The sequence below is a fragment of the Orbilia oligospora genome, assembly GCF_000225545.1.
Source record: "Orbilia oligospora ATCC 24927 unplaced genomic scaffold scaffold00097, whole genome shotgun sequence".
NCBI classification, from domain to species: domain Eukaryota; kingdom Fungi; phylum Ascomycota; class Orbiliomycetes; order Orbiliales; family Orbiliaceae; genus Orbilia; species Orbilia oligospora.
Genome location: NW_011645654.1, coordinates 344,162 through 361,715, shown reverse-complemented (window position 1 = coordinate 361,715; position 17,554 = coordinate 344,162). Strand labels below are relative to the sequence as shown.

Genomic DNA, 17,554 nt, shown 5'->3' with positions numbered 1-17,554 from the left:
ATTTTGTAAAGCGAAGTATTCAATTGATCAAGTGGTGTTGTATAAGTTCATTTTCATTAATATGCTAGTTGTATAAATAGATTTAGTACCACTTTGGTTTATAGGTATTTACGGAGTAGCTCTTCGGGGATTAGGAGGGTTTATTGAGCTTGGTTTCGTCTGGCTTCGAGACTATTCCGTAACTATATCAAAACGAATAGTTTCGGTTGATTCCCTTGACTAGTTTATCAAAACACAAGCGTTCGAGCGTTCTGGAAAACGTATTGTAGTAAAGGGGCCAAATTTAAAACTACGTCAATCCAGCATACTGTTTGCTATGACTTTTTGCTATCCCAGTGCAGAATCTGCTCGGCTTGTGTTCTTGGTATCGCCTTTAGAGGTGGGGTAGAAGGAGACAATCTCAGGATTTAGGGTGTTTTAGTTAAGTGTGGCTACGTGGCCGGTGAACCTCGGATCAGAAATACGTTTCTTGAAAGAACTGGACAATATGAATTTAATTGCCATACTTGGTAATTTCTCAAGGCTCTGGGAATAAATCAATACTCAGGAAAACCCTGAGGTTAATGTTAATTGGTTCGTGTTTCGCTGGTCTGACTTCCGTGTCATTGGTCTCGTACTGAACTATCGTATTTTGTGACTTATCGTAGCATTCTTGTAGAAATTAAATGTGAAAGATATTTCTGAGAGCTCTCTTTGAGGTGCTAGTCTTGGGGTTGGCCACCAATCTGGAACTTTACTTGATAGTTATCACAATAGCTTCTTTTATAATAATTGATTTGTCTCGTACCCAGACCTGGAAGATAATTGATGTGTGAATCAACTAGTTCTGGTACCTTACACTAGTTTCGTGTTCTTCAATAAATTTATTGTGGTAAAAGGGTACTTTGACTTAGTATAGTATAACTAATGACCCAAGCTAGGACTAATTTATTCTCGTAAAATTAATAGACATACTGCCCACAAGTTTTGAGTCGTACATTATTCATGAGCTCTTCCCGCACCCAGGATAAGCTGGAGTAATAGTTGCGTACGATTTTGGAAAGTTAGGCGGAAAGAGGTTGACCGTCATGGCCTGCGCCTGGCGAGGGCAGCCGTGGTCGGAGGGGGATGGCAATGAAGCCGATTTCCGGAATGGCATCAATTCATATTTATTGTTTAAACTTTAATTATCTCGAGATATATTTCGTTCCAGTCTTCTATATTCTTCGATCTCTAGCCTCGTTCTTCGATCCCTAGCCTCGTCCAGTGACGTCCTACCACGCTAAAAGCTTCGAAAGTAAGAACTAAAGTCACCAGCAGTGGTGTAACCAACTCAAGGTTTCAGGACGTTTGTCGATTTGATAACTTCCTAAGGTGGAAGTTTCCTAAACTAGCGCTTCCTTGGCATTCACATTTCTGTGTAACGTCTTGACCTTCACCAACGTTTGCATGCATGAACGTTTGAACGTTCGCGTTCGCGAACGCGTTAACGTTCGGACATGCGACGTTGCAGCATTGCAGCATAACTGCAGCTGCATGGCATTAATATCGTGATATGATATGATATGATATGATATTTTGTTTTATGTTATTAGCGGCACAACGAATTGACTTTAACCAACAATAGGTGCACTGTGGGTTTGGTGCGTAGCCAGCAGTTCCATGGCCGGAACTAGCGCTGCTAGCATGCCGGGCCCATGGGCTCGTTCCTAGACGTCACAAAGGAATGAACTAGCTAACTTTTGATAGCAACACCCAAGGCTAAGATACTTTTCAGGTTTTATATGGCAAGCGGCAATGTAATCACATGTGCACAATGCATCCGATCTGCGGCGCGTAGTGATATTGTGATGGAGGATATCAATTACAGGCCGAGCTAAACAAATTCATTTAGTATCTTTTTTCAAGAGGATTTCATTTGTAGGCCTATAGGGGGAGTCGTAACGGGAAACGCTGAAATGTATGCCTCACTTCAAATGTTTCAATGCTACATAAAACGTGACGGTGAGGAGCGTTAAAAATTCATCAAAGTTAGATTCTTCAGTTATAATGAAAAATTAAATATACATAATTGGAATATTCATACTACATTAAAGTAAACTCGGTGCGGAGTCTAAATTTGGCATTTCGGTGTAGCCGAACTTCGACAGCGGTTCATATCGACGTATACAATATCTCAGTGCCTGCCATCTTGTTGGTCGGTGTACCAATCTCTGCATTAGACTGATATTTTTCTAGGGTTCTTTCAATAAGTTGCCTTCTTAGGCTCTCCCAGTATGTCTATAAGCTTCTTTTCGTCAAGGATAGGATCAGGAAGAAAAAGTCCCTCTGAAACGTTTCCACCTTGTCTCGTACCCAGACCTGGAAGGTTTTCACCTAGAGACACCTAAAGCTGGCCCTCCGAGTGGCTCCGGATCTCCCAGTGGCTTGGAGTTCCCCGCCTAATTCCAAGTTTTCGAGTGGCTCTAACTCTCGGAGCTCTTTTTCTTCCTCCATATATAGCTTTCTCATACCACTATTTATTTCATCTCGGGGAGTTTCTTTCCCTCCCCAGATACCTCCCAAAGTCTTCCCGTTTGAACTAGGTCGGCACTCGTACTGATTTATTCCCCACTTTTTCCCATACACTAACCTTCCCGCGGCTGCCATATCCCACCATGCCGTTTGAAATCCGCTAGGGTCATACGTCCACGGCTCTCCTTTTCCACCCTTTTGTGCGTCCTGCCATGTATTTCTCCCACTCGCACCTTTCTCTTTCATCATCAATTTCAACTTATTCTTGAGTTCCATATACTGCGGGGACCCGCACAACTTTCCCAAATCCTCTTCTGTATTATTTCGGGCTTTCCCGAAAAAGGCGCTCTCCGCATTTGGCACTGGTTTCGATAAATCGAATATATCTCCAACCTTCCTCTCCAATATTGGGTATCCCGAGAGCCTCAGCCTCTCGTAATAATCACAATCAGTAGCATAGTATGGAACAAATGTATCCCAGCTACCAACACCATTCTTTGGACCCGATGCGACACCAACATTTACCAAGGTAAGCCAATCAAAGTCGTACCAGACTATGCTCCAGCGGCTGCCCCCCTGTAGAGTCGATTTAGAATTCATGGTAGGGAGTAAGGAGATGAGAGACGTGAGAACCCTTTCATATAATGAGTGGTAGGGGATACTGAGTTCGTCGCTAAGCACAACAACATCTTGGTGTGTCCAATAAAAATGAGTCCAGTTTTGGTTGATTGCGGTGGCCAGCATGTAATTTTGAAGTTGAGCGAAATTGAGTAGGGTAGGTGTTCGGACGATATTAACGCCATAACGGCCGCGGAATAACTTGTAATTTAAATAAAAAGGGTTGGTGACAGAAAGAAGACCATTATAATTGGCATCCATGGTGCCACTGTTGTCGATGATGTAAATTTGATCGCGCGGCCAGCCAGCAGCGATATAAGAAAGGATAGTTTGACGTAGCATAACAAAATTTCGAGTAAAGGGGACAAAGAGTGGAGTAATAGGGGACTGCGAAGTCATATTTCGAGCGGATACAAGAATATCAGATGTTTCCGAGAGAATGTTGTAGGACGGGACGGCTGGGTATCGCCCCCCGTCCAAGGGAGGGTAAAAATAGAGATCTTTGCCCCATTTTGTGCCTGATTGTTCCGGCGATATAGGTTTATTGAGAGAAATAGAATGTATTTGATCGTATGAAGCTCCTGTGGACATTGTGTATCCAAGGGAGATCCCGACTATGAAGCCGAGTATCAAGAACTTAGAACGAGAGGTAAACACATTGAAAAAAAAGCCTAGGTAAACATCAAAAAACATCTCTTTCCAACAAGCTTGCCATTTGGGTGGTCCTTGCTCCATCTTTTCTTCGAGGTTTTCAGGATCACCGAGATGACGAGAGATATCATGATATTGGTTTGACCGCCACGGCCAGGAAGGTGGGATAGAAGACATTTCTTGCACTCTAGGTGATGAGATATGTATATGCATTCAAACTGAAGACTGGTCGATAATGAAGGGTAATATAAAGCGAAATCAAAAAGAGGAAGTTGAGGTAAAATCAACCTCTGATTTAGTTGAAGTATGTTTGTGAATGTCCTTCCCCCTTCATCAAAATTGTAAAATCGATGATAGAGGAGTCCCCTGTCCTAGGAGGCCTTTTTCTCATAAACTAAAAAGCCTCTTGGCATCGATGAAGGGCTCCCAACTAACGCAACGGTATTCTCCAAGTTTTGCAAGACCAATCTGTCAGTACGTAAACTGAACCGTCTGTCTGACCAAAGCGGGGCGTTTTCTGAAAAACAAAATGAACAGCATAATATGTAACCGCTTTCTTCCGTGAATACAAAAAAAAAAACTGTTTATCCCCGCCGATGATATTCTAGGACCATGAATTCATGAAACTAGTTCTGGGGCTCTCACTCAAATATTGTAAGGCACTCTAATTTCAGTCTCTATATACACTGTTGTACAAATGGCCCCACCAGGCAATTCGAATCAGAACTCGATTAGCCCCGCGGTTTTCTTTGGTGTCCGGTAAACCACGGTGCATGTGGCATGGGTACCCTGTGTGGTTTAGCAAGTGGAGTTTGTGTTACTACATGTCACATATACCCAAAAAAGGACAGTGGCTTACAAGAGAATGTGTTTTGTCAATTCAATGGTTATATGATCATTCAAATCAGCTTCAGAACAAATGGCTAGGATAAGCTCTGCCTAGAGGCTAGCTACCCTTCGCAACCATGCATGCATGGCACTATGAAATACTTGCAGTGAGCAGATACCTATATAACGGTGGATCAGAATCGCCTTAGATAGTAGAATATTGATTGAGCTGATAATCTGGAGAATCGTACGATATTCATGCATTTCGGAGAAAGCCACCTATACAACGCCGTTATATATATTTCCTTTGCAGTGTTAGCCCTGGCACCTCCAGAATATGCAGAGTACGCATTGCTGCCCCATTTAGCGAGCAACCCGAGGACCCGAACCACGTGTACCACATCAAGGAGCTATTTTTCCGCCCATGCCCATGTTTCTGTGCTTCACTGACGCATCAAATATTTCCCAACTACTCTCATGAGCCAACCACTACCATATTCTGCGGTACGACCCATATCTCAACAACTCTCAATCCAATGAAGTCCAAAAGTAATCTCATCAATTTTGTGATTACCTAGCTACAACATCAATTACTACCAGAATAGATAACCAACTTCTTTGATTCGAGTTATTGTTGACTTCATTATTTCGTTTAGGGTTTGGCGAGCTCAAATTCCAGGGACGGCTCACTAACCGGAATGAAACGTAAAACAGTTGAGAGGTTTCCACCGCTTCGCGGAGAAAGTGCGAGGACCTGCTACAAAAGGTATCATGAAGAGGCATCGTGCTTATGCCGACAGGTATAGCTTTCCCAAGGTGGATACTCGCCTCTGCAAACCACGCATGGGTGCAGCAATCATAATTCGTCCAATTATTACTAATATTCTCCTCTACAGGGATCAACTTCAACCTAGAAAGGCATGGCGGGTATGGTGGAGAAAAGGCCGACAGCGAATTCTAGGAAGGAGGTCAAGCAAAGTGCAGGGATAAGGAAGGGCTAATCTTTACATTCAGTTTCTGATAGTTAGTTGATTCACTAATGTGGCTAAAACTTCTTTGTATGCAGTTTTCTTGTCTGAGCTTATGTGTCGCGCCTGAGATAAGGTATAATTATCTAGTGGGTCGGCTTGCTGTAAGGACCAATGTTGCAACGATCCGCGAGGTACTATTGTCGGTTATCGGGCGCAAAAGTTAACGTATCATCAAAGCACATACTGATGCAAGAACTGTAGCTCGATTTTAGTCGTATGCTAATCTCATCAAAACATCCCGCTGAAAGCGCCAAAAGATGTCGAATGTCTCTTCTACTTTGCCAAAATCCACTGTATACACTTCCATAGACGAATCCAACAAAGAGAAAACGGATTTGATCTCAGATGGCGATTCTGTGTCACGAGTCCGTTCCTATTCGAAGGCACGGTCTTTGAAAGACCTTCTCGGCTTTCTTATGGGCTTATCTGTGATTATTTTTTTCATGGGGTACCGACTTGGAAAAATTATAAGCACGAGTAAAAATATACATCTCGAAGGTCGAATAAGTTCAATTGTAAGGTCCGAATCAAAGGTTGGCCCATTACTCTACACAACCTGATTGTATCACTCGCTGACTACGAGAAACTCTCCTATTAAAGATGCCATATCAACCGTCTATCGATTCGTTACAAAATCCGACAGCGCAAGCCAGATTAGATGATAGATCTGACGCCGATTTTGATGAATCCACAGGCCGCGCCTTAGTTACCTACGTTTACTCAGAAACCCCCAATTTTCGGAAGAATGCTCTCTTTTTCGTCAATCACGGCTTGCACGCCTACGCCGATTTTATTTTTATTTTGAATGGCCCAACCGACCTGATTAGCTATATTCCGGGACAACCAAATATTCAAGTTATTCGGCGGAATAATATATCATCTGATCTGGAATCTCACGCTGAGATATTACGAGCTAACCAAGGTGCCTTAATAAAGAAATATAAGAAATTTATCATGTTGGACGCTTCGATACGGGGGCCATTTTTGCCAGCTTGGAGTAACGAGTGCTGGAGTGATGCATATTTGGATCGGCTTACAGTTGAAACCAAAGTAATCACACTCCCTCGAATTTGGCTTTTTTAATCCTGCTAACTCTTAATACTCATCGATAGCTCGTTGGATTGTCTATGGATTCAAAATGCAACGCAGATGGAAAAAAGCACACAATCATACAGCCTATGCTGCTTGCGACCGATCGTATTGGCTTATCTGTGCTTCTTAAACCAATCAGAAAATCTTTTACAACCCTTAAGGATGTTGTACACATAGAAGAATCCACCGCTCAAACCATACTCGACGCAGGGTATGGTATTAGTGTTATGAAGGCCTCTCTTGCTTCCAATCGTGGCTATCGGCTTGGCAAATGCGCACAAGATGAGGTCCCCAGTTTTAATACAAGCATTCATCCGTATGAAACTATATTTCAGGAGGCAAATCAAGATAACACATCTCAGCAACTGAAACTATTGACGGAGCAGCATGGCCAAGCCAGGTATTCAAGCTGGGATACCTGTTGGATGAAGAAAATACGGAGTAACGGCTAAAGGCTACAGAGTACGTTATCTGAGAAAGCGGAAAGTCAAGTTCCGGCTTGCTTTCACATAATTTACTTGTTTTTTAGCGACAGTTATTTTCACCGATTACATCATTGTATTTCTGTAGGTTTAATTCTCTACCTGCATACATAGCGTTAACTCCACTATAGCTATGATACTGGTACCATATATTCGTATTTGTTTTGTATAGAGGGTGTAAAGATAATGAGAGAGGAGGGAACCTAGAAAAGGGGAGCTCATAGATTTTAGGAACAGGTCTTCCGTATGGATTACACGGAAGGGAACAACCCCATTGAGATTCACAAGAAGCCTCCGTATATCACCGGAGGCGGACCCTGAACTCGGTTATTCCTTAGCCTCAATTTCAAGAAATAATGAGCGGACGCCTACGGGGGGTCATATGAAGCACCCCTCAGGTCAATTCTTTTTTCTTAGTTCTTGCGGTTTACAACAGCCTCAATACATAAATTTCGTGTTTACTCCAATAAAAATCCAGAAATCTGGATTTTTGAAATGGAATAAAATAAAATAAAAAATAACTGGTTACTTTATTATAGCTATATACTTTCTAGCTAAATAACTGAGCAAGCACATAAGCAGTTTCACTAACTGGGTAGGTAAATAGGTAGATAGATAGGTAGATAGGTAGGTAAGTAGGTAGGTAGGTGGGTAAGCAAGTAGGTAAGCAGACTGGCAGCTGAATAACTGGGTAAGTAAATGGGTAGCTGGGTGGGCAGGCTGACAGCAGGCACTTCGGAATTTTAATTCAGTTTAGGCGTTGTGAGCAATTTGTATGTTATCTGAGTTTGTTCAAATCCAGATTTTCACAACATTTAAACCAAACTGAAAATTTAAAATACCTACCTAGTTACCTACCCAACTGCCGACCTGCTTAATTACCCAGCTAACAACTACTTACTTAGTTATTTAATCAGTAAAACTGCCTATATATTTATTTAGATACTTAGATATTAAATTACCTACATACCTGCCTATTTACCTAGCCAAAAATATGTAGCGATAATTAATTGGCTATTTTTATTTTATTTTATTTTACTTTAAAAATCTAGATTCTGGATTATTATTGGAGTAAACATGAAATTTATATGTTGAGGCTGTTAGAATCCGCAAAGACCAAGAAGAAAAAATTAACCTGAGGGGTACTTCATATGACCCCCCGTAGACGCCGCCAAAGCCACAACACGGGACATTCATGCACTTCTCTCAGCTGAGAGTATATTATATTATGTCTATATTTTATAAGATCTGTTCTTACTTGAAACCGTTAAGAAGCGGCTCAAACACCTTTTGCCCCTTCGGAACTTGCAATTTGTGATGGCAAAGTTTTCTCGACTTTCTACTGAATTGGTGTAGTGAATTGGTATATATGTGGCTCTCTTATGCTCTAAGCCGGAGGCCAGGCCGGTTATCCAGGCTGGCTTATAGGTTTTCAAGAATATATTCACTATATTCATTGACCAATTCCGTAACAGCCTCGAAAGAAAGGTTCCCCGCCGGATGTGTCGTAATGTTGCAAAAAGAAAGAAGGGTCTCGACACTAAACCAGCTTCTGAGCTAAGTTGGTTTAGTGTCGAGACTGACTTGTGAATATATATCGAATCAAGCACACTTGGAGCACACTTGCCCCACTGTGCTTCTTCCCCTGGTACTGTACGGAGATGGTTCCAAAAGTCAAGATAATCTTTGGTAAGCCCAATTTTCATGCTAACTAGACCCGGGTTGGTATTTGAGGCGTTTGTCGAATTCGATTGTCTAAATTTTTGGACGTGTGGAGATCACCCTAGCGTGATCACTGACAAAGGCCATGATATAGTTCAAGACTTATTTAATTCGCAGGGGTAAATTGAAGCAAATAGGAAAATCTCATCGATAATGCTGGAACTTTTCTAAAATCGATCGAGGAGAATTTTTCTATATCTCTACCACTGTGTTAGAATTAGTTATAACATTATATGCCGTCCGTCGAGTATACATACGCGTAGGGGAGATACTATTATATCTACGGAATCCTCCTTAGTTCTCGGGGGGCAATTAAGCTCGATGCATAGGTAAATAATATATATATGCATATACGCGCGTCTAAATAGTATATATGCATAGGCCGGCAGCTGTCCTTTCCTGTTTGTTCCGACCTATAAGTTTGCTTAGTGATATATATTCCGTGGTTGAGCCGGGAACTACACACTCGGGGCTTTCATGACTAGATTTATTGTTTTCTATATCTTTACTCTCAATCAAAAATCCACGGAAGGGAATATTAGATGATTCCCACCAGTTATAGGAACCCAGAAGCACTACGCAGAAGGCCTACCCTTTCGTCTTACAGCCGCTCGAAGCGATATATATCACACGACTACTATTCATCCGCCAAGGGTCTAAAGAAAAAAATATATATATATATTCTACTCGACGGAGCCGCTACTCGCCTAAAAAGCGCGTTTTAACGATGAGCACTATGTGAACCGATCTATGAGTTCTCATTCCCAGGGGGTATTTGGATCGTTTCTTCCCAACTCAACAGACGATATTAAGAAGCGCCGCGGAGGCACATCAGAAACATTATTGCAAATTTTAGACCACGGCAACTGCTTCTCTCGGTTCTCCTCTTCCTACTCCCAAGCTTCGTGCCCGCTCGATACACAAGGGTTCGTCCGGCACGGAAATTAACTTCGACAGCATGGTTGGACGGGCTACGCGGTATCGCGTGCCTTATAGTGTTCATCTTTCACTACCAGTACGCTTATTTTGCAGGCTGGAGGAGTCCTTATATCTTTGACGCCAAGGGAGATAGCTACTTCATACAACTACCTATAATCTACCTACTCCGTAGCGGGCCACCTATGGTTGAGATATTTTTTAATATCGGGCTTTGCGCTATCTTATAAAAGCGTTAGATTAATGAAGCGACCACTATCAAATGTCGATAGCCACGGAGTCCTAGTGAATATCGCGAGTTCAATCTCAAAGCGATACCTACGTTTGATATTACCTTGTGTGGGTGTTCATCTTTGTTCCCTTTTCTACGGCAGCGGGATGGTTTGAGACGGTGCCATACGGTCAACGAGGGTTCTTGCATGGGAAAGTTGAATCTCGGTTGCCAATACAGGATAGCTTTTATTTACAGATTAAATGGGCATTTAGAGATTTATACTCTTTTGCCGTCCTAATTACTCTATTTCTTACCAAGTCTGTATAACGGTGCGAGACTAATGTATTTTTCCTCTTCTCAGATGTTTGAAACCTGGTAGCTGATCGCTGACATAATATATAGCCCCACCTTTGGACCATCCCTACCGAGTTTCACCAATCTCTATATTTGTTCCTCTCGATTGCCGGCATGTCGCATCTGAAACGCTGGCTGCGCGTGAAGGTCCTTTTGCCCATTATCATTATCGTGGCATTTTACAATGGTTTCTGGCAACTGAGTCTTTTCCATTTCGGATTTTTCCTCGCTGAGATTCATGCTGACATTACACCGAATCATGATGATCCCCCAACTTCAGAATTAAATTTCGATTCACTGCCAATATACAAGCTTCAAAGGATGGTTTTCAAGCGGCCTTTCACGATTTTGAAAACAGGTGGCCCCGTTAGTTTATTTGTAATTGGATTGTACTTTTGCTCTTACCCAGAGACTCTCCTCGACGCAAACTTACCAACAGGTTACGGCAACTTGACATTATGGAGACCTCCAGCGTATAAAGGGTTGGATATCATGGTATTCTGGCGGGCGCTAGGTGCAAAGCTCATCTGTTTTTCGATCCTCTTCTTGCCGCCGATTCAAAATGTTTTATGCACAAGATTCCGTCAATATCTAGGCAAAATCTCATTCTCACTTTATCTGGCACACGTCACAATGAACTAAACTTTGGGATACAGCCTGGTGAGCTGGGTGTGGAAAATAATAGGAGTTAGTGGGGCTCATGTGGGCGATTACCAGTCAGATTTGGAGAATATGAAAGTTTTTTGTAGTTGTTCTGGTTTTCTTGTTCATACATTTGCCTGTCACAATGTGGGTGTCGGATGTTTTTTGGAGGGCTTTTGATGTGCCGGCGGTTAAGTTTGTACGGTGGCTCGAAGTATATCGGTTAGGCAATAATCGAGGATGCGTATTGTTTTCGCTCTGAACAGGGTCAACAATGTAATATAGGAGTGATGGGAGCTCGGATAGAGATTGGCAGTTCTTGTTTGTTCTTACGATTCGTCATGTCCAACGCCGAAGAATTCATGTATATACGTATATACTCTGTATTAATCTAATCCAAAAATGTGGTAAGTCAAGATAAGGTGTAAGAGCATATAAATATCGATACTTCTTGGCTCCTAACTAAGTATGTGGTGAAAAATAAGTTTGTATGTAGGTTGGTCAATTCGAACACGATAAATTTTATTAGGCTTATTAGAAACATAACTAATCTTTCGAATTAAATTACGATTTGAGCTAGTTCATGTGAGAGCTTAGCAGCTATCTTTGCAATATGTAGAGTTCATAGAGTTCATAGTCCAAATTTAGATTTCTAAGTTAGAAAAAGGAACGTTCATATATAAAATAAAGTGCCATTCATGTTGTCTCGTGCCCAGCCCCACCCAACAAAAGTCCCTGGGTGGTCATTCATGGTAACTATCATTACATACCATTAAATTGAGGGGCAATGATAAGAGTATTTGCGTAAGAAGAATGTAGGTATTCTAGAAGGTATGGGTTAATTCGAGGCCGGCCTTTATATTTCGCCTTATGCCCCAATCCGGCTAAGCCATATGGCTTTGAGGCTCGAGGCACAATTCAAGGCCTAGTGTTATTCATGGATGAGCTAGAACATGTATCATCAAACTCGAGTAATCTCAAGGGCTAATTAGAAATCTATACATATATATCTTTCTCATAGGTTCTTCACCCACGATGAAGCCTCTGTACCCATTTTTACTGATTCATAGAATTTGGGAATGGCTTTGAATATATATATTGTATATGGTGGCCGCTAGTGAGTTTAATAGACTCTAACCATTACGCATCCCAACTTTGGTAAATAAGGCCGAAATGTTCGAAAAGGCTTAAAAGTTTTTCCTAGAAGCGAATACACCGCTCAATGTCGGAGCATTCTAATACGAAGGCCAGCATTGAAAAACGAAACCCCGTTCTGGTCGCCAAGACAAAACATCTACATAACCTCAGGGAGTACATTAGGAAGGAATACGCTAGAAATTATTCTTGAGCAAGCTCTTGGAGAGTATGAAGATCCATTTGCAATGGTTGGCTGCGACCTTTGCGGGGAGCAGATGCGGCGGTTCCAAGCTCTTCGGATACCACAGTGCAACCACATAAATTGTTCAGACTGCATCACCGCTAATGTCAAAGCCGCGATTAAGCAGAACAGAGCGCCGAAATGCTGCGACGAAATTCCTCCCGGCTTAATCGCGTCTGCTGTATAGGAGACAGAGGTTCAAATAACCCAATACCTTACTATGGTTGAAGAATTAGAGTCACAGAGAATCATTCCTTGCTATAAATGCAGGAAGACACTATTAGATGGAACGATTTTAGACGGTGCAGCGTTCTGCCTCGATTGTAGCGCCATCACTGCACAAAATGTCAGCAGAGTATGCATAGCGGTGAATATGGCCAATCAGAAGCAATGGCTCTTGCGAAGAGCTTGGGGTAGTCCGTGTGTTACAAGTGTCAAGTTGTCGTCATGAAAAGCGAGGGCTGTAACCATATAACTTGTCGGTACGAGATGCCCCCGTTTTAATTCTTTCGAAAAATTTAAAGAAACAAATCTCTTAGGGGCATGGAATACATATGCATGCAGCTTATATGAATACTGATACCATTTTAGATGTGGAGCAGAATTTTGTTATATTTGCGAGCACAAGTGGCCAACCTGTGACTGTAGAAGCGGGAACAGAAGATCAGTCCTCGAAGAACAGGCATTGATCTCTGAGGGGCTGTGGGAAGGCTATAATATTTCTAGAATGACAACTCATAGAAAACTAGCGGAGGCGGCAAAAGCTTTATCGGAGAAGAACTTGGAAAACATGCTCCAAAAGTCGGGTCAATTTGCCTGCTTTCAGGAACTTTGTATCGAAATTTTCACCTTAAGGAACCTGTACTGTGACCGAGGGCAAGAAACTGCGAAACTTTCTCAAGAGCTTTTGCGGCTTGAGAAATGCCTAAGAAAGGCTGATACCGAAAGAGCTCACCTAAAAAGGAAGTTAGATTTATGCTTCCGACCAGAATACAAAAACAAAGCTAAGAAATCCGATTCTTCTTTTCCCACCAAGCTGCAGGACGAATTGAATGTTTGGTGCGTTAGAGTTATCCTTAAACTAATGGTTGCAGCGGCTTTCCAACACGTCCACAACATTATTGAGCGGGATCATATCTCAATGCTACAGAATATCTTCGGACTAGCTTGGCGGTGGGACACATTAATAATAGTATCATCCCAGCTGAATCAAATGATTGTGGTAGTACTTTATTCCATAGTGGTATATGGCCATTATGAAATGTTAGAGGCCGCGCAGGCGAGAATATTGATCTAAGACGGCTATTATTGTTGCCTCAACGTTTAGCTTTTTGTTTTAACAGAAACCATATATCTGCCGTAGTAATCTGCTGCATAGTCGATGAGGCAGACTACGAACGTCATCACAGCGAAGAAAATCTTTGTTGTCTATATACTACATTTACCAGTTGTTGACTATTTCGCACAGTTATAATTCAGATAGCTGAAGATGGTACATATTATTAATTAGACTGTTGAGTGGCATATTTAAAAGGGTAGAGGCCTTAGCGCGAGGAATAAAAACAACTTAAGTTATGTTTCTAGGCCTTGAATATATCCCAATCGTCTATTGGATAAACCTAGAGTATCCAGGCAACTCGTTTTGGTTAGTTGGTTTGGCCTGGGTAATTCGCGGTAGGGGTATTCCACTTCCTGACAGCACCGCAAGGCCTAGACCAAATAATCGATCTCCTAGAGAACATTTTATTAATGCTAAATCATCAGTGGATTCTATTATTACCGACTTACTCCGAACATCTGAGAAATCGACCATCTTAAATCCGTTTTTATAAGTTTGGATGTCCCGGGTACCTTGCCCGACAATCTGTACAGCGTATGTTGGTGCGGAGAACCTAGGCGTTCCTTCCGCCGTTTCCATAAAGTCTTTCGCTACTAGGGACAAAGGTTAATGTGGTGTGGAAATAAAAAGAACCCTTAGGATGACTAGGCTCACTCACAGTCTTGACTAAGTATGGTTCTTTCGTCCTTACTAGTTATGATGAGCCTTAAATCACCGGAAGTGTCCGATTGTACAATGGAGATTTCGCAGTCAGCCATATCCACTCTATCGGTATGAAACCCTTTTGCCTCCCTGTGTAATTGTCAGCCATGATAACACGGACCTGTGAATGTGACCTTGCTTACAGTTTAAGCGCAAGTCTTTCACCTGGCCTGGGCGCCTTGAGAGACATGACAAAAAGCTCTTCTCTCATATTTTGAATGCTGCGCTGGAGTAGCATAGCAGCTTTTCTCTGTCAGTTTACACATAAACTGATTTATATGCACCCAAAGGAAACCAACCTTCAGGCGATTTAAGCTGTATAGATACGTTTATTCCATTTAGGGTACTCTCTTGATTTTTGGTGGTTAACCCTGCGCATGCGATGTTCTCTAATATAAGGCTGTCGCTATTTGGGGAACGCTTTGATATCGTCTTGTATGTTACTGAGAGAGAACGATATTAGGCATAGAAATAACTCGTTGTAGAATAAAACTTACTGTACAGTATCGATTTTGCGATGTCTGAGTCCGAACCCTGTGTGTAGGTAATCTCGAGTTCTGCCGTATCTAACGGCAACAAATCTTTGGGGTCTACAACGTAATCCATGGACAAATATTCTCTCGTTGAAGACTTGTAATGCATCAACTTTATTGTCGTAATTTCGGTCCGCGTATATGATTGGTCTTTCATAGTGAATGTCACTTTTTCGACTTTATTTCGCACTTGGTCGAGGTCGCTGTGTACAGGCGTGTTAGAAATAAAGGCAATAGGCGGAATATAAAGCATCATACCTCAAAAAGTTTAAGATTCTGTGTTCAATAGGTTGAGATTTTCCTGCGGTTATGTATGCTAGCGTGGTACCGCATCCTGGTCGAAACATCGCTTTCGCATTGTTGGTTGCGAGGACGTCTATAAAAGACGTCTCAAATTCATGTATACCTATCGAAGAAATTAGATCTCATCATGACTATATAAGGGATTTCATTAATCTAACTTCTTGCGAGGACATTTTCGATCACCAATGATATCACCATATTGGTCGACCGGTTCGCTGCGTTGTAAATCATCCAGCTTTTGGTGGCCCCAGTTTGCCTCAATGCGAATGTGAAGGATGAGACTAAAATAGCAGATTAGATAAAAATCTCTCTTTGAGTTTCTGTGCCGCATTGGCTGGTAACTTAGCGGCCACTGGAAAACAGAATCATGATCACATACCCGCTAGAGAATCTACTTCGAAAGGGTGCGGTGCTGTCTGCCCAGGTAGTAGGGGGCAGTTGCATTTAAACAGTTTACGGTGGGACCAGCTGTTTTTTAGATCCCATTCGCTTCGTTTTTGATTCCACATGGGATGTATAGAGGCATTCGGGCAGAGTACCTCTAGACCTCGTAGTGATCTTGCGGATATCTTGAACTGGATCTCGGTCAACGGCGGCGGCGGCTCCGTTGCAGAAGGGTACATGACGTTTGTATTCTGGGCTGAAGTCACTACGCCCGACCCATTGTTATCACGTATGTTTGTGACGAACCATGTGTGGATTTCTGTTAGCATGAGCACCGTATTAACCACGCCTTTTTCCACCCGATCAGTTCGAGTACTAAGGCTTTTCGTTAGTAATTATAAATACATGCACGATATATCGATATATAAGCTGCAGCTGCGATTCGCACAAAGAAGTTTATGTTCGTTAGTGGGAGAATCACGTACTGGCCGATAACACCTAGGGCGAGGTCCAAGCAATTAATATGAATACTCAAACTTCGCTGGAGCGCCGCTAAATCCCCGCCCTCTGTCGTCCAGATTATCTTCTTCCAGTTCTTCTTGACGCCGCTCTTCCACTTTTGGAAACATGGTCTGTTTGATTGCTCGGGCTGGCCAATTGAGCTGTACTTTTCTACAACACCTTCAAGATTTTTGAGAACATCCTGACAGCCTTGAAGCATCGACAATAGGGCATCGTCTCCCTTATTGCCTCGCGGGCTTTGGACAGGATTTTGGAGCACCGTATTGTTGATTCCGAGCTCGAGACCGTTATTTCGACACGCATCGCCTAAAGCCGTGAGTGCGGTACTAATGGAATATAGCTGGCTTTCAACTTCTCGAAACTCAGCGGGCGCTGATTTTCGGCCCGTAGTGAACGTTTGGCCCAGTTTTAGAGCAAGTTTAGCCAATAGGAATGCATCTCCGATAGAAATTGGCGAAGCCATCGGTTTTTATTACAATATGGGTAGTTGATGAGAAGGTGACTTGTAGCGTAAAGTCAAATAGTATATGTTTTAGATTGGAGAAATAATGAAGTTAGGTTTGGGGGTCTGCGGCCGAAGTTATTTGAAATGGCAATTGTACATGTATATACCTAGGTATGTATAAGGTATCCGTACGTATAGTTGATACATCCAAGTAGCATTAACGTTATGAATGAATCAAATGAAACTGCACCTCAAGCTACGTACTCCGTCGGAGAAAGTTGAATCTGAACCCAGCCTTGCTCGTCTCGAAATCTTGAACCAATTATAAGTGTCTACGCACGGAGGCCGAAGGGCAGAAAGAAGGCTGTGACTTTACAACCCGCACAAAAGACTGCAGCAACGCGAACGCGAACGCAGACCAAAGATGCAAGTCCTGCGCGTCCGGCTATATGCATCTGCAAAAGGCTTCCTATAACAGACAAGACTCTAGCAATTTGGGATCGAATGAAAGACGACCGGTTTTTTATAAATTGACCTTTCGAGCGCGAGTTTTTCTCATCAAAGATAATAGTTCTAGCTGCCTTCATTGATTTTCTTCGAATTGGCGGGGCTTAAGCTTAAGCTAGCTTAAGCGCTTCTAGTACCTTAGCAACACTGTGCTCGAAAAGCACGAAGCTAAGCTTATAAGGTACTTCTTTGACAACGAATTTGAAACAACTATATCTTCGATTACTTACGGTTATGCTGGGCAAAACTTAGTAGTTAAATGCGCGGAGCATCACTTACAAATTATTCAAGCATAAGAGTCTACGGAGTGAAGAGATTGGGCGCAGAGGCTGATTCCCGGCGCCTGAATTTTGACACAGACAAGCAGAACTGGACGCG

At 42.3% G+C, this 17,554-nt stretch overlaps 4 protein-coding genes across 4 annotated transcripts; 2 read left to right on the top strand and 2 right to left on the bottom strand.

Annotated features, from left to right (window-relative positions):
- Window positions 1-2,355: 2,355 nt before the first annotated feature.
- Window positions 2,356-3,702, bottom strand: AOL_s00097g86 (uncharacterized protein; the record flags this gene model as incomplete). Its single annotated transcript, XM_011125919.1, has 1 exon — window positions 2,356-3,702. One exon carries the CDS (start codon window positions 3,700-3,702, stop codon window positions 2,356-2,358), a length of 1,347 nt encoding a protein of 448 aa, XP_011124221.1.
- Window positions 3,703-6,221: 2,519 nt separating this feature from the next.
- AOL_s00097g85 (uncharacterized protein) lies at window positions 6,222-7,165 on the top strand (the record flags this gene model as incomplete). The annotated part of the gene is made up of 2 exons (XM_011125918.1): window positions 6,222-6,671; window positions 6,734-7,165. The coding sequence occupies 2 exons, from the start codon at window positions 6,222-6,224 to the stop codon at window positions 7,163-7,165; spliced, it is 882 nt and encodes a 293-aa protein (XP_011124220.1).
- A 3,370-nt stretch (window positions 7,166-10,535) lies between these two features.
- On the top strand, window positions 10,536-11,063 carry AOL_s00097g84 (uncharacterized protein; the record flags this gene model as incomplete). The annotated part of the gene is made up of 1 exon (XM_011125917.1): window positions 10,536-11,063. The coding sequence occupies one exon, from the start codon at window positions 10,536-10,538 to the stop codon at window positions 11,061-11,063; it is 528 nt and encodes a 175-aa protein (XP_011124219.1).
- A 2,984-nt stretch (window positions 11,064-14,047) lies between these two features.
- On the bottom strand, window positions 14,048-16,687 carry AOL_s00097g83 (uncharacterized protein; the record flags this gene model as incomplete). The annotated part of the gene is made up of 9 exons (XM_011125916.1): window positions 14,048-14,172; window positions 14,230-14,373; window positions 14,439-14,572; window positions 14,626-14,725; window positions 14,980-15,218; window positions 15,274-15,421; window positions 15,477-15,599; window positions 15,698-16,077; window positions 16,188-16,687. The coding sequence occupies 9 exons, from the start codon at window positions 16,685-16,687 to the stop codon at window positions 14,048-14,050; spliced, it is 1,893 nt and encodes a 630-aa protein (XP_011124218.1).
- Between the last annotated feature and the right edge of the window lie 867 nt (window positions 16,688-17,554).